Genomic DNA, 18,169 nt, shown 5'->3' on the forward strand with positions numbered 1-18,169 from the left:
CCGAGAGTTCTCAAAACTGCTGATGCGGTCATAGAGAAAACATTTGCTGCCAAAGTGCAGTGTATAGACTTCCTCTTACTCCCATCCTACAAGTCAAAAGTGACCTCCTAAGTTTTCTTATACTGGAAAAATTCTTCAAATTGTTCTTTTTTTGGTTCTGCTGATCCAAAACTTGATTTGATGTATTATTTTTAAAGTTGTTGGAGGAGAATATTGAGTGAGGTCAGCTCAGTTGCTGCCTCTAATTTTGGTTCTAATTGTTAAACAGTTTAAAAGGTTGTTATATTGAAGAAATACAGATTTCTTATGTTGACTCTATAGGGAACATTCCTATGGAAGCAACAGCTGGATGTTAAAAAGAAACTAGTTCATGCTTGAGATCAGGAAATAAGCAAACAAAAGAAAAGAAATAAAAACCTCTCTAACAATTAGAGTCATCCAAAAGAAGATGGTTTGGTTCACTTTTTTTCCTTCAAACAGAGCCTGCAAACAGTTGTTTTATATTTTATATTTTTATTTCTTTATTAGTTAGACTGGATGCCCCTCTGATGTCCTAATTATTCTGTAACTAATAAAAAGATTTTGGTATATGAATATTCCTAAATATTCACAAATCCCCTCTAATCAGAGGTAAAAACACATACATTCAAGATCATAGATAGGTGTTCATCAGAACACATTCACTCATATAAGAAAATAAGATGCATTTACATTTAATGAAAAATTATATATAAGGAAAGTATAATATAAAATATTATATTGGTACTTGTACTTTAAAGAGTGGTGATAACATTTAATATGATAAAAGATAACAGGCCTAAAATATAATCAGTTTTTAAAAATCTACTTTGTTAACGATAAGAGATAGTGGTTAAGGCAAAAGGGGACAGGTAATAGAATTCCTGACTGACCTCTGATATTTATTAGCTGTGTGACCCTGGTCAGCTCCTGTTTTTACCTCAATTTTCCCATCAATGAAATGAGTTGGAGAAGGAAATGACAAATTACTATATTATTTCTTTCAAGGAAGCCCCAAATTCGGTCACAAACATATAGACACAGCTGACCAACAACAAATTGTTTAAGTAACAGAATTAAAATCAGAATATTAGACATGCTGGAGGTACAATAATATATCATTAAATAACTTTGGTACTCACTCAGTCTTATGTGATTTTTCCTTTCAGTTCCACCAGTTATCCGCGTCTACCCAGAGAGCCAGGCCAGAGAACCAGGTGTAACTGCTAGTCTTCGCTGCCATGCAGATGGCATTCCCAAACCTCAGCTTGGCTGGCTAAAGAATGGAATTGACATTACTCCAAAACTATCCAAGCAGTTAACTCTTCAAGGTAAATTTAATTCTGTGTTTGTCTTCAGTGATCACAAGTACAAAGTTGATATTGAAATCATGCCTAATTTTATTGGTTACTTTTGCTATATAGTTTTATATGAGAATGGATGGACTCAGGGGCGACAGATAAGTACTTGAAGGATGGATTAGCTTTGAAAAGGGGCTTCCATATTAGGTGGGACAATAGAAGAAAGGAGTTGAGGAAGTTTATTTTTGATTCTGTCCCAAAATGTTTGATATAGAAAAATAGAAGGTTATGGTAGTTACAGTGAGCTATACTAGTTGGGCATATCTACAAGGATAGAGTAGGGCATAATTTGATCCTCCATGAATGGGAGTAGAGTGTTATCAGCAGGACTCAACTGAAATAATGCATGTAGCCCAACATACTTTGTTTATCTTTGAATACATGGTTCTGCACCCAATGCCTATTCCTGATATACTTATTTATGGTTATACAACTTGAGGTAAACTTATTGCATGTTTCTTAAAAATGGTTTGTTCCATTGATGATTTTGAAAAAGATCTTCTTTAAAATGTAAAATTAACATCATGTTAAAGCTTGCATGAGTATTTATATCAGTGGGATGAAAAGACAGCAGAGTAACATATACAGAAAGAGCTTGAATTTGCCCCTTTAATTTGCTTGATATTTAGTTATATAAACCTAAATGTGTACAAAGATCCAAGAAAAGAGTCAAATGGAAATTTTCCTTTCCTTTTATCAGCAAATAGAATAATAGTCAAGCTCACTAAACACTTGAATACTTCTGGAATCTTTTGACATTTTTCTAGTGTACAACCTCAGAATAGAAAAGCATTTAATTAGGATGAACTAAGAGAACTGTGTGACTGGATAATCAGAAAGCACTCTACCAAAACTGAAATTATAGTTTACAAGTTGCCTTTCCTTTTTCTCTTTTAGCAAATGGCAGTGAAGTTCATATCAGCAATGTGCGCTATGAAGATACTGGAGCATACACCTGTATTGCCAAGAATGAAGCAGGAGTAGATGAAGACATCTCTTCTCTATTTGTGGAAGATTCTGCTAGAAAGACACGTATGTAGTACATATATTAAACCATCAGTAAAAACCAAATGCATTATAAAGTAAAATAATGGATATAATGCACAATTAGATGTGCCTATTCATTTCATATTTGTAGGAGAGTTGGGTTATTAAGAAATCTGTTAGTGAGATATTTAAAGGAAAAGAACTATGTGCTGTAAAATGCTAGTTTTCATTTTTTAAAAAAATTTCTTAAATCAAACAACTAATAATCAATAAGCATTTTGGAAATGCCTATTCTGTGTTAAGTGCCAACTTAGCACATTAATTAGAATATTAACCTCAGAATCAGGAATATGCAGGTTCAAATCCTACCCCTGACCCAGTGATGGCATTCAACCTGGTTCACACTGGTTCAGCAGAACCAATACCTAATGAAATATTACATGTTAATTTTCTTGGTTTTTTACTTCTGTAAATAAACATATAATGTAAAGAGAAAAAGTGCCAAACAACCAAGAAGTGATAAGTAGTCATTTTTTTCTGCTTTGTGTTATGCCTCAAAATCCCCCAAGACATTATAAGTGTGCTGCTATTCCCTGAACCAATATGAAACTGGGACACAATGATCCAAAGGAAATATAGATTTCAAGGGTTACCTAATCACCCATTTTGGAAACCTGGAAATAGCAGAAAAAAGAATTAGGATTGATTGGTAGAATGAGTTTGGTTCTGCATATGTTCCAACATTTACTGTTGTGGTCACATGGCTGCTTTTTTTTTTGCTTTTGCTCCACAAGGATTCGTTTGCTTGCTGTGTGTTGTATAACATAATCTAATTTTGTATACCTCGTTTATTATTCTTATTCGAGTATTAAATATAGAAAATAATAAACGACCTTTCAGTATATCTTTTGTATACTTAATACACCTATTAGGAAAATAAACTGGTCATTAATTTATTTGAATCCCACCACTGCTCTGATCCATTCTTACTATGGAAACACCTTTAAGTGCCCTATACAATTATTAGAGATTATTATTTGCAAAAAATATTGCCCACATGTTTTGATAGAGAAAGATTCTTTATCTGGGAGTTCCCTATGTCTGTAACATCACAGGTCTAGATAGTATTCTACCATGTTTCAGATTTCTGTGCTAGGTGGTGTGAATACAAAGAGAAAAAGAGAACTCTCCCTGCCCTTAGTAAGATTTTATTTTTTTCCCAGATGAGCTTCCTTATCCATCAAATTAATATGTCAAGCATATGCCATATCACTTTCTGTAGTTCTGGTAGTGCCACATTATAATGAAATATATATGTATATATATATATATATATATATATATATATATATGTGTGTGTGTGTGTGTGTGTGTGTGTGTGTGTGTATACATATATATACACATGTTGTCAATATAGGATAGCTTACAGAGGAAAGAATACTAATAGCAAATTAAGCTGAGATCAAGATAATGAGCACCAGGGCGGGTAGGTGGCATGGTGGATAAAGCACCGGCCTTGGAGTCAGGAGTACCTGGGTTCAAATCCGGTCTCAGACACTTAATAATTGCCTAGCTGTGTGGCCTTGGGCAAGCCACTTAGCCCCGTTTGCCTTGCGAAAAAAAAAAAAAAACTAAAAAAAAGATAATAAGCACTGAAAGAGCCAAGTCCAATTTTCTTCTCATTTATTACTATTTGTTATTAACTCTAGTACTTTAATGTTTTGGTTGGATGTAATTCCCTAAAATCCCCCTTTTTTAGGAAAAAAAATAGACCTTTATTTTTGAATTTATTTTATCATCGATAGATCTTTAACTTTTTTTTCCAGCACATACATACTTCCTTCTAACAAATAGTGACCCTATCCAATCTCAGGATATGCACTTTCTGTTCTTGGATTTATAACATCTTACTGGAAGGTTTCATCTTTGTTTCTTAGTATCTCAGTATCTTGCTACATAATTCCCTCCTCCTCATTTTCCATTTGTACATATTTTCAATATGTTTTGCAACACTTTTCTCAATGGAGGTCAGTACTGTCAAACTCAAATAGAAATAGGGGTCACTAAAGAGTAAGAAAGGGATCCCTGAAGGCAGGTCACATAGTAATGTGGAAAACTATAAACAAATCTCTGCTCCATTTTATTTCCTCTTATTTTGTGGAATATTTCCCAATTACATTTTAAATAGGTTCCAGATATACTTAAGAGTGTTCTGAGTATCATTGTCATTGTACATTTGACATTCCATTTTATATCATCACTGACAGTATTCTTATACTCAATATATAGACAGATGAGAAGAGGAGACAGAGAGAGAGAGAGTGAGAGAGAGAGATACAGAGATACAGAGAGATTATTTAAATATTTCCTATGTGCCAACAGAATGACCTAATGATGTAAATAAAAACAAACAAAACAGTCCCTAACTTCATTACATTCTAAAGAAATAAGGTAATAAATACAAATGGTGTAGAGGAGAAGAGAAGGAGAAGAGGAAGTCAGTATGACACCTGGATGAGGAGACTAACGCAAGAGATAGAATGATATGGACTTATTTCCCACCAAATTAAAGCAACAATCTTCATATCATTGTATGATATTTTTAAGAAGGTTATTTTTGGGGTTAGCTAGGTTGTGCAATGGTTAGAGCACCAGTCTTGGAATCAGGAGGACCTAAGTTCAACTCTGGCTTTAGTCATTAATACTTTCTTAGCTGTGTGACCTTCATCAAGTCACTTAACTCCATTAGCCTTGCCAAAAAAGGGGGGGGGAAGAATGTTATTTAATTTAGTATTTCTAAAATAGCTGTCTCTAAGAATCTATTTAAAGTAAATTATTTGCCCATCGATATCTTGGAAATGGAAATTTAAAAATTAGTAATAAAGACTGAAGTTGTTTCCAAGATAATAAGCCCATGTAGAAAAATGTTGAATGTGTTGAAAAACACATGTGTATATATAAATATGTATATACACATGTATTTGTATATAAGTAGGTATATAAATATATATTTATGCACATATATCATATGCTAGAACACATTTATATTTTCATTATATCTATAAAAGTCTTAATGCATAAGATTTGCAAAATCACTTGTATGAAAGATTGTTTGATTTTTTTGTGTTATTGTATTTTAGAAGTGTTTATAGCCACCTCTCAGATTTAAAGTAGAAGCTATAATTCTAATTTTTTGGTAGCTACACAGATGACTAATACAGTATTCATATTCATAGAACATATGTACATAATATAGAAATATTTTTATTTTTTATATATATATTATTAAGTGTTTGTATATGACATCATGAGATACTGCATACAGAACTATCCTCAAAAGCAGGATGAATTGGGGTCTAAGTCTTATCTCCAATTTATACTAACCTAGAGATCTTGGGAAAGTCTTTTACCTAGTCAATAGTCTAGAAAACTTTTTAAAACTCTAAGACACAAAAAAAGGATGACCTGCAATGGTGGAGGGTATTTCCTCACCAAAAGTTTCTTTATACTGCAGAAATCATACGACTGGTCCCTCTCTTTATCCTGATATATATAAAGTGTTGGAGGTAGAATTTAAACATCATGATTATAAACCTTGCAATTTATGATGTACTATCAAGTTGAATCATGTTTTGGGCATTATAAAAACAAAATGAAATCAAATTTAAACAAAAAAAAATAAAAATCCCTCCTATTTTAGCCAATCTTCAGTTTCCCTCATTGCCAAAATAGATTATCTAAATTTCAGTATTATCCTGTCACATAGGTTTCCCCACCCCCTTTAATGTTGTCTTTATATTCATTTTTCATATTTGACTATTCTATTTGGAAAAAATGGAGGGTTTGAAGTATGGGGAGAAGATTCCAGTTCTGGTGTTCCATCCACTACACCACTTAGCTTTACTATAACATCTTTATTTTAGAGATGAAAAATTGGGATGTAAGGAAGTTAAATGATTTGCTGAAGATTATGCAGTTCATAAATGTCACAGGCAAGAGATGAACATAGGTTCTTTGATTACAGCATCAGCTCCTTATTTTTTTCCCTATATTTTCATTTTTCTTTTTCTTTTTTTGCAAGGCAATAGGTTTAAGTGGTTTGCCCAAGGCCACACAGCTAGGTAATTATTAAAGTGTCTGAGGTCAAATTTGAGCTCAGGTATTCCTGATGCCAGGGCTGTTGCTTTATCCACTGTGCTACCTAGCTGCCCCATTTTTCCATATTTTCAATAATTTTTCCATAGAAGATCTTGTTAATATGCTGGAAGCCTTGCTCTTGGTCCTTTAACTTTTAATCAATAAATGCAATAAATAAATAAATACAATATATTGCAATAAAAGCAATCAATAAATGAAGAACATTGAGCACGGGGAAACATGTTGAACTTATTGAGACAATTAAATAAGAAAAGTAATGAATCAGTCAATGAGGACATATGTCTTGTATGGACACTGTGGCTAGACGACTTTTATCTAGATTTATATAAAAAAATGGGGAAAATCACAATTTAGCAATTAGAACACACTTTTAGTCATCCTAGCCTTCAAAGCAGTCACCAAAATATCTTTAAAAAAATGTATCAGTTTTCTCTTGGGAAGCTATTTGGTTACAAATTATGGAATTCCATGGTTTCATTATTATGATGATGATGATATTCATTATCATGATTAACAATAGCAGCTAGGATTTTTATAATGCTTGAAGGGTTGAATTTTATATATGTCATAGACTTTGATCCTTAAATCAGCCCTGTGAGAAAAATATTATTTTCCCCATGATTTTCCCAAGAGATGAAGAAATAGGCACAAAACGGTTGTGATTCATCACACATTGATATTAAGTATCATTAAAATTATAGGTAATTCAAAACAGCAATGGAACATAGTATAAGAGGTGTAAATACTTCAGGATATAGCTGATAAATATAATTTGTCTTTAAGAATACATTCACATTCACACACACATATATATATGTGTATATATATATATATATATTTATATATATATATATATATATATATATATACACTCACACACATTAATTGTTCCATATTTATATGATTGGAAGATATAGGTATAATATGATGGTCAGTCTATCAGCATGGGTATTCATTTGGAGGATATGGGGATGGGGGACAAACAAACAAATAAACCAGTTTTGTTGAGATATAGCTTCAGATAATCATCTAACTATTATCTGCTTACTAAGGTGCTAAGGAATGCCAATCACATTTCTACTTATCCTACATTTCACCTCTGACAAGTATTGTTCAGGGAATAGATTCTGGTAGCATGTCAAGTATAACTGTTAGTCTTGTATTTTGCTCCAGCACATAATTCTCAAAATTGAAAATGTTGTCTAATACTGTGAAACTTTGTTGAGAAACTTCATTTTAGCTATTCCTTCCATGAAGCATTTAAACATGGAGAAAGTTTCAGGGAATCTTAGTCCTCATTCACCTATCTGAGATACATTTAGGTTTCTGGGTGAGAGTAATTGGAGTATTTTATGAGAGAGTAGGAATGAGATCAATTAAATAACAAGGAAAATGGGAGATATTCATGAACAAATGACAGTTACTGAAATGAACATTATAAGACAAAATAAAGTATATGAAGATGATTTTAGTGACCTTAAGAGTGTTTGTTTTTTTTAATAATCCTTGCATCTAACTTAAGTACCTGAGATGTTTGTTTCCATTCCTAAAGGAAGTCAATACTTAGATAATAATAACTCATCATCAAGATTAATATAAATGAGAAACACTGTGAAATCAGTCCCTTCTCCAAGTGAGGAGGTGATTGCATAGTGTAGGATACAAAGCATCATTTTGATCACACCTTGGTAAGGGTCTCAGCAAAGAGTGACAGCATAATACTCTGCCTTTTTTTATTATTAGACCTTTGCATATTGCCTATTTCAGTGTATTTTTTTAGCACTTTTCTATCAGTGTTTTAAAAAATCAGTGAAATACACTGTTGTGGAATTATATTTATCTTTCTCTAGAGTTTACAAAAAAATGGAGGAGGGAAACAAACAGAAGCAAATTATAAAATCCCACTTTAGTCTATCACATTTCCTTTGACATAAAATTACTAGATTCATAGATGTAGTATTTTAAATTATGCTTCTTATTCAAAGGGAAGCAGTTTATTTCAGGGAAGGGAGCAAAGATTTTAAAATCAGATGATCTTGGTTCAAAACCTGCTCCGAGACTTACTTTTGAGACTTTAGCCGAACCACTAAATTAATCCAGGGCTTCTTTTCCTTATCTATAAAATGTGAGGTTGGACCAAATGATGTCTAAATTCCATTCCTGAAATAGACCTATGATCCTCTGAGAAGTGTAATGTAATGTATTTCTCTGCTATGGGATCATTAACTGTTTTATAAGCCTGAAGTGATTTGCATGAATATATGAAACCACCCATGGAGTCTTTCCTTTCATGTATGGGGCTAGCTTAGAAGGGGGTAAAAAACCATCCATAAAACCAACTTTGAAGTATGACTTTTCTATGTGCAGCCAATTTTCATTCTGCCCTAAAGCAGGGGTTTCCAACCTTTTAGTTTTTCTGGGTCTCACAACCCAATAAGAGTCCCTCAAGAGATGCATATAGAATTTAATACTCATTCATGAATACAATGCCACTCTCACCAGCAAGAAGCACAACAACAAATAAATGAACTCAAGTAGTTTGAATGGCCTACCCCTACCCTAAATGATCGCTCCTTTTTTTTAAAGATTAACACAGTAATTTGAATGCTCAGACCCACCTAAGCTCCGTAGAAAATATAAAATGCAGGTTTGCCACACCCTCAGATCATAAAAGTGTTTCCATTGGCTTAAAACTAAGAAACTCAAGTCTAAGCACCAGACATCCTAGACAGACATGAATAGTGCTTCATTTGTGCTTGCTTTGCACTGACCTTATATTGGAATGTATAGTATATAGTGCTAGGAGAAGTATATACAGAATCTGAATTCACAAAGTGCTTTGCAATCCACAATCAATAACTGCCTAAAGCATCTCATAATGTTGCAGCAATCATAATTCTACAACAGGGAAAAGAGCAAAAGTAGTTTATTTAAGGTCATAGAGAAGCATGGAATGGAAGCAGGGCCCTGTACATCTCTGAAAAAAATGGCACAGATGACAGCTATGAGATTTTATAAAGTCATCATTGCAAAGTGCCTTCCTGGAGATTGGTTTTAATGTTTAGAATGTGAGAGGTTATTAACTCAGAGCTAAAGAGCACTTGGCAGAATCCTCTCTCCGGTAACCAGACCACATAAAGTCGCCAACAGCTGTGATAGTGATTCTGCAGAAACTTGGAGCTCAGATGAAACAAAATGACCCAGTGATAAACTTAATAATCATAAGCTTTTGTGCTGTCAACCATTTAGAGAGGCGGGTAGAATCACGGCAAGTAGAAAAAGCTTCATTGAACATGAGGGAGCTAAAAGGTGGATTTTCATCCTGATAGTTATAATCAAGGTGTTAGAGCTAAGCAGGGAAGAAAGATAAACAGTAATAAAAAGTATTTTAGGGATTAAAAAAAGAAAGAGAAAGATAACTAAGAAAAAAGAGATAAAGATTTCATGACAACCCACTGAGTGCCCAATGAGCAAGGTTTATATTAAATGCTGATCCTTAGAAGAAATCAAACATTTCATGTTGCAATTACAGTCTCAGAAGAACCATCTACTTGTTTCATGTTTGTCATATTAGACATGTACATATTAATGTATCCATTATATAATTTAAGAAAAGCTAGTTATGATCATCAATTGCATCACTGGCCTTCATTAGCATTAATCACTTAACTATACTTAATAAGCATTTACTACTTCATGAGGTTTAATTATTTACTGTATTGTCTAGCATATATTCCTCTCAATCTGACTAATGACATTGTCATATCCCATGAAATGACTTGTCCTGTAAATCCTTTTAACTGTCTACTCAAAGCAAGCTGAAAGCTATCTGGCTTATATTTCCTGAGTCTTAAGACTGAATTCAAAAAAATATGCTTTTTTCCATGCCATTAACTAAATCTATTTTTTTCTTCTTACACCTTGCACTTTTCCCTCCTCATAATGTCATTGTCCTATTCCTTAACAAGAGGTTATATGATATGAATGTTAGAAACTTGACAGCTTTACAGCTGTTGTAGTCAACCAGGCATCTCCATTGCCTCCATTGTGAAATAAGATTAAAAGCTTTTTGACTATGATTTATTACCTAAATTTTCTCTGCAAAATTTTCTCTACCTTTAATGGAATCTCCATATCTCATCTCCTATTAAACAGTATCAATTTATCTAATTTATTTTGAGATAATTTATACTGACATTTTCATGATAGACCCACAAGCTAAATACTTTTCATGACATTGGCATGGAGAAAATACCTATTTGAAAAACTATCAGTCCACTATCAAATTTTTTTTATTTTAATCCTGATGGAAATATTAGAACTTTCTTCAGGACTTCTGCATCTCTGGAAATTATGTGTAATTAATTTTGTTTTCATGTAGTTATCTACTTTTAAAATAAATGTTAGCATTAATATTATCATCATCATATTGCTCTACTGATGCCCTCTTAAATAGATAATCAATATTAATGATGATGAAGTCATCCTGGTAATCTTATTGACAAATGTATAAAGAGAATATGAAACATCAACTCGTAGACCATATAAGTTACTGACTACAGATGAGAGGAATTAAAGAACCTGCCACTCCACTCCATATTTAGAAGACACAGATCCACAGAACTACAGAATGTTTGAGCTAGAAGACAACTCATTCATTATCTCTTTCAGTAAATTCCTTAACATATAAGGGAATTGCAGTCTGGAGAGATAAATTTTCCCCCCAAAAAGCATATGAACTCAATTATATATAGCACAAGCAATTTTATTTTTGCTATTCTTGGTTGTTGAAAGGACATGCTAACCCAACCTAACCACAAACCAAAAGACTTGAGAATTAAAGAGAAATGTCATCATCAGGATGCTATGATCCAAAGCTCTTGGAGTCCTAGGTAGCTCCTTTTCCTTCCTTCCTTCCTTCCTTCCTTCCTTCCTTCCTTCCTTCCTTCCCTCTCTCTTCTCTCTCTCTCTCCCCCCCTCTCTCTCTATCTATCTATCTATCTCTCTTCGACCTATTTTCTTCCATATGCACATGTATATTTTTAAGTTACAAAATTTCCTTCCACCCTCCTTTCCCACCCCCCTCCCCTCAGAGGTAAATAGACTGCATTGTCTATACATATTTTTGAATAAACATGTTTACATATTAGTCATTTTCAATATGAGGAATTAGGATTAAGGGAAAGAGATACATAAAAGATAATTTTTATAAAGTGTTCACTAGATTCTGAAGGATTACTTTTTCATTCTTTTTTATTATTTGTTTTGTTTCATTTTGTTTTTCTTCCTCTGGATGAGGACATCATTGTCCATAGCCAGTCTAATACAGTTTTTCTAGCTCTCTGAACTGCCAAGAGGAGTTGCTTCCATTAACATTGATCATTTCCTAGGTAGCTCCTTAATGAGGAGAATACCCTCCCATTATTCACTCTTATAGTTTTTGAATCCCAACCAATGTGCTTCTAATTTATACAAAATTAAAAGCATGATACTTTAAACTGTTTAATAACAAGTCAAAATCAAGATGAATTATGATATTATTATTTATCAATATAATATAAATAAATAATCAAAAACTTAAGTTTACCCTTAAATCTATTTACACTCTCAATGAACTTGCTGCACAAGGTTTCTTGGTCTAAAGAATGGGAATGCATACACACTTAAAAAATTCTAATAGGGAGGCATATGGGCGACTAATGTGTTCTGGCTTAGTCATAACTCTAGACTAATAACCTTGATATGCTTGTTCCCTTAAGGAAGCATCTAAAATGCATGAAATCACTTATCTCCAATTTATTTTCCTTCTGATCTACATGACTCTCCTATTGAGAAAATTCATTCTTCTTCTGCTCTTGAATTGATGAACCAGTAACAAGTGCTTTTAACTACATTAACTGAACAGTTAGGGAGCTAATAATAATGGGCTAATAAAGTCTTATGCTAATATTGTATCATTCAATTATCTGATTCTAGGAAAAAAAACGCAAAGTTCCTCAAGTTGACTATCTGGACAATAAGGACACATCAAAACAGCTCTTCATTCAATGCAATTTTTATTTTTCCTACCACCTCTGAGCATCTTATTATAAAAAAATTCTTCAGATATACAATCTAGACAATGTTCACAAGTTCAGACAATATAATTCTGCTTCACCCAATTGGTTTCAGACCTTTACTTACAGCAAAGCAGATATAAAATCCTTTTCTCCCACTATGTTTCTTTTTCTCAAACCAGAGATTATAGTAACCAGGTAGATTACTGATAAATTTCATTTCGTTCAAATTGTAGTTAGATAAATAGAGGACTATATTTCAACCCACAGTTGAACTCTGGTCTCTTTGAGCAAGCTTCATAGAAAATGGTATCACTGATTCTTCAGCAATTTTTAAAATCATTTCTTTTTTATATCAACAGATGCCCAGAATAGCAGTTTAAGGCTTTCTGCCATTAATATTCTTCTATATTTTAATCTTTTAAGCCACAGATCAGATCCTCTTGGTAGTCATTGACTTATCTTTAATTTATGACATAAAAGTCATGAAATCTCCTTTTCTTACTGAATTGAACTCAAGAATACTTACTTAATCTTTATGCAATCTCTAACCTGTTATCACTTTATCAGTTATAATGTTTAAGATCTTAAAAATATTACTTATAAATGTATTATTAAGAAATCTCTCTTCCTTGTATCCAAACCCAATGTCTGTTATTTAGTCTCTTTGTGAGATGTGACAAGACGTCTGGCTTGTCTGTGCTGTAATTATTTTTCATCTTTAAAATCTAGGGATAATAATAATAAATAATGGCTTTTATTTAAATGATGTCTACTATGTGAGAAATACCACTAAATGTTTTCAGTTAATCTCATTTGATCCTTATAATCCTGGGAGGAAGGTGCAATTGCCACATTTGGCAGATGTTGAAACTGAAGCAGTGGTTAAATGACTTGCCCAAGTCACACATATAATGATTATCTGGGGCAAGTTAAACTTTAATGTTCCTAATTCTAGGTCTTTGTCTATTGTGTCACCTATCTTATTTGATGGGTTGGTAAACTAAAGAAATGGAAGAATACTATGCCATAATTTGTAAATGAAGAATTCAGAGTAACATAGAAAAACCTGTATGAACTGCTGCAAAACGTAGTCAGTAGAACCAGGAAAAATAATATATCCAAACACAATAATTTATGAATCAATTCTTATGTGCCAGGCAAATGCTGGATACTCAGGATATTAAGTGGGTAAAGGTATTATTCCTTCCCTATAGGAGATTACATTCTATTAAGGGAGATACCCTAAAAATTGAGAAGCATTTATCAAATAGATATAAAATAGTGGTTTAAAAGGGCATTAGCAATTGAGGCAATCAAGATAGCTGTATTTAAATCAATTATTATACTTTATGCTTATAGTAACATAAAAAAGGAAAAAACTGAAATAAATATAGAGATCAAGGTTAACCTAAGAGAAGGACTAAGAGAATTCATTTCCCCACACTCTATTGTAGACATGGCAAACTTTAGGCATGGGATATTCCAGATATTTTAGATATGATTTTTAATGTTATTTTTACTGAAATTTTTTATATTTTCTTAAAAAATCATTGTTAAAAGAGTTAGTTTAATAGGCATAAAGCATTGAGATAAAATTCTGTATGACATAGAGATACTAAATTTTTTGCCCTGACGTTCACTAAAATTCTCTGTCTCACACTGTTCTTTTTTTTTATTTTTTAATTGTGATTTGTTTAGGAATTTTAAACTTAAAGTGAAGTTTCTGTAAAAAAAGGAAAAATGTCTTAGTTTCTTCATCTATTAAAATAAAGAGAGTAATCTCAATAGGTTTAAAGCCTCTAATGATCATTTTATGATATCATGATCCTGTAATATGAGTGTGATGGAAAAACAAAGCCATGAGTAAAAGCAAGTTTAAAATTGAAATCAGCAAGGTAATCTTTCAGTTCTTAATCATATGAATCTGTGACCCTAATGATGTGTTTGAAGCTTCTCAGTTAATATACTCACACTGCAGCAACTGACTAAGATGAATGTTTATAATACCAATTTAGAGAAAGGTCAAAAAGAGATATCTGAACTGAAAAATCCATTCTAGGCTGAACTCATTCTCCACTAAAAGAAGATGACTGAGGGTGGTATTTTCTTTAATATTCTGAGATTGAATGTAGGTCAACCATCATTGATGAAGTCTGCTTTTTAGATGTTGAAAGTGGTGGAGGATATCCAAATATCAATATTCCTTACTTCAGTCAATTGCATTATGTAGACAACAATAGGGATTACTTTTGTAAAAATCTGAATATAATAGAAAACATTTTACTGGTTCCTTTTGTAAAAATCATATTCTAAATATCACTAGATAAAAGATAAGGAACATAATCTATAAATATGAATTGAAACTCATATAGTGTTTGATTATCTGCTGTGAAGAATCACTCTGACCTGGGAATGCAAGTATAAAAGAAAATAGTGAGTTATTAAAAGAAGTTACAACACAGGGGTGGCTAGGTGGTTCAGTGGATAGAGCACTGGCCCTGGAGTCAGGAGTGCCAGAGTTCAAATCTGACCTCAGACACTTAATAATTTCCTAGCTGTGTGCCCTTGAGCAAGTCACTTAACCCCATTGCCTTTCAAAAACTTAAAAAAGAAGATGTTACCACACAAAAGAAAGTCATAGGAAAGTTAAGAAGAGAGTAAGGAAAAGCCAAATGAATTTTTAATTAATTGGCAGACTCAGCTGAAATGGGGGGAGAGAAAGAGAGAGAGAGAGAGAGAGAGAGAGAAGGCAGCCATGAGGTTTGGCTTAAGCAGGCCACGTGTTGAAGCCATGGAGCTCCCACGTGAATTAAGGAAGACCCAGAGAAAATCTCATCCCTCTGTTTGGGAGGCTGAAAGAAACAAGAGCCTTGAAGGGGTGATGCTTCCTGTTAAGTACCCCTTAGAGTAAGTACACCTTGGAGCCAGGTAACTTACAATGGCCATCTATGTACTGGTCCTTCATATTCTTTCAACACATCATTTCCTACCCACCATCATCCAGGCCAAGTTTAAGTGAAGGGAAAATAGGGACAAGATAACAATCAACAGTGTCCAAGGGAGGCAGAATCTCAGGAGCAGGAAACTTCACCTATTTAACAGATTTTGTTTCTGCTACATTCACAATTCTCTACATCAGTATGATTGCAGAATAGTAGTCAATTTATACTTTCATCTTTTCTTAGAGATAAACAGCATCTTCTGGGGAAGTATATCAGTCAAATAAGAGCTAAAAGATCTGAAATTGAGAACATGAAATAGTTTTCTGATTTCTTGTAAATGAAAATGGCCTCCCTTCTTCTGAAAAGTTACCATATATACTTTAATGCAATATCACCCACATATTCCTTTTACAGGAAGAAATCATGTAATTTTCAAAATATTCATTTGTTAAATTAGCAGAAATTTACTTTTTTCTCAACACCATTTTCAGCCCCACTAGGGGGGAAAGACAAAAGAAAATAAAATCCCTGTAACACACAATAAAATCCCTGTAACATATGAAATCAAAACAAATTTACTAATGGTTTTAGAAAACAATCTAATTCTCTTCCAGCAGCTGAGGAGAACTTATTATCAAATTGTCTTTGCTTTAGTGTAAGGGCAATGAGGTGCTGAGATGGAAAAAATGCCAAGCCTGGAGTCAAAAAGAATAATCTTCCCAAGTTCAGTGATCCTGGGCAAGTTACTTAACCTTGGTTGTCTCAGTTTCTTCAATAGTAAAATGAAATAGAAAAGGAAATGGCTAAAAAGTATCTTTGTCCAGAAAACCCCAAGTGGGAGTCAGACATGAATGAAAAGCAACAAGTCTTACTATTCTAAGAATCAAAATATAAAATAATTCTCCTGTGTCTAATTCAGTTATACATATACTTTGTTTATGAAAGATTGAGTCATATTTCAAAATATTGCTTTACAGAGTTATAGTATTTTTCAAAGTGTTATCCCTATGTATATAATATTATTAGTTATTATTAATTCCTTAATGATAAATTAGTGGGAATTATTAGCATTTTCCCAATAATAAGGTATATTCCAATACATTGTTACAACTACAAGCCTAGGATAGAGGATTTTTTTTGTTATTTTAATTTTATGATTTTCTTTATGGCAATTTTGATCCATTTAAATGGATTTTATGATCTGTTTTTATTTTAGCCAATAATGTTAGGGTATCTTTAGAATTGTTTTAAGTTAAGAGTTTAGACACCTGTTTGTTAGCTTGTTAGTCAAGAGAGCAAATTTGATTGCTAAATATTTTTAACTCATTGAGTGAAATTAAAATATTCATAATAATGTATTTATTTGTGAAATAAAATTTAAAATTAACAATTTAAGTGGGAAAATGTGAAGCAAGACTCAAATGAGAAAAAACAAGAGAGAATTCAATGTCTGTTTCTAAAAAATATTTACAATTATGAATAGATCCTTCACACATATTTATTATTCAGTCTTTATTCTAGAGGTAACAACATAACCATTTCTTTGTGATTTTAGTTCTATTTATGTTGTATGCTGGATATTTAAACATGCTTACTCTCCCTTTAGGAGAGTTAAACCAAATCCTCACTCCTAAAATTCATGAAAAATCTTATTGTCTTCCTTGCCTGCTTAGTATTTAAGCTCCTTAACTGAAGAACCAAGGTGTTTACAAGGTCACAGAATCCCACACTTACAAGAAATCATAGGGACTATCTATCTAACCCATAAAGAAAAATCAATATTTTCTATATAATGCATACGTAATATATAGTGAGTTCTTACTTGTTGAAAGAGTTCCATGAATGCCTTTAGCTATGAGGTTGCCCAAATTCTATTTGTGTAACTCACATTCTTAAGTTTTTCTTTTCTTCAAATTCATTTCATTGTAATTTTACCTGATTTCCTCTAGTTTTAACCTTTGGATAAGATTCTTCTAGTATATTCATGTTATTTTTTTTCCTAAGACTGACTACAAAGAATAAGACATTATAGTATGGATTTTTTAAACTTGTTTCAGAAAAATTTTCCAAATCAACTGACTACATTTAAAGTTATTAGTAGAATAATGCCTGAAATTTCAACATACCTAAAGAGTTGACTCATTTAGTTTTTTGTTCTTTACTAGCTATATTTTCCCTTTTTATAGATTCAATTTCTTCATTGATTCCTAAATTTACACACACATGCTCTCACACACACACGCACACACACACTCATAATTTTAATATTTATTAAAAATTCCTTATTCCCAATTTTTCAAGAAAAACATTGAATCTAAAGAACATAGAACTTTAAGTAGTGTTTTTCAAATTGACACTGATGATTTTATAGACCCTTTCATCACTGATCTATTAGGGTCCAGTGCTTTTCAGGATTGTTCCTTCTTACAACCTGCCTGGAAATTTGAGAATATATATAAAAGGATAGATAAGTAGATAGATTATACATGAACATACACATGCACATACACAAATAAATATAAAAATACATATAAATGTGTGTCTATATGTGTTTACATATATATGCATATACATATATTTGTGTGTATATTTATACTATGTTTCCCCATGTATAAGACACACCCTTTTAAAAAAATTGGGGTCT

At 32.5% G+C, this 18,169-nt stretch overlaps 1 protein-coding gene across 1 annotated transcript in view; it reads left to right on the forward strand.

Moving 5' to 3' along the window:
• Positions 1 to 18,169, forward strand: part of FSTL5 (follistatin like 5) — a 1,020,077-nt gene that overhangs the window by 852,265 nt on the left and 149,643 nt on the right. The window contains exons 9-10 of the mRNA XM_074227423.1: positions 1,188 to 1,349; positions 2,277 to 2,411. Of these exons, the coding sequence (XP_074083524.1) occupies positions 1,188 to 1,349; positions 2,277 to 2,411 (297 nt within the window). The remainder of the gene's footprint in view (positions 1 to 1,187; positions 1,350 to 2,276; positions 2,412 to 18,169) is intronic.

Source organism: Macrotis lagotis, chromosome 3 (assembly GCF_037893015.1).
Source record: "Macrotis lagotis isolate mMagLag1 chromosome 3, bilby.v1.9.chrom.fasta, whole genome shotgun sequence".
NCBI lineage: Eukaryota > Metazoa > Chordata > Mammalia > Peramelemorphia > Peramelidae > Macrotis > Macrotis lagotis.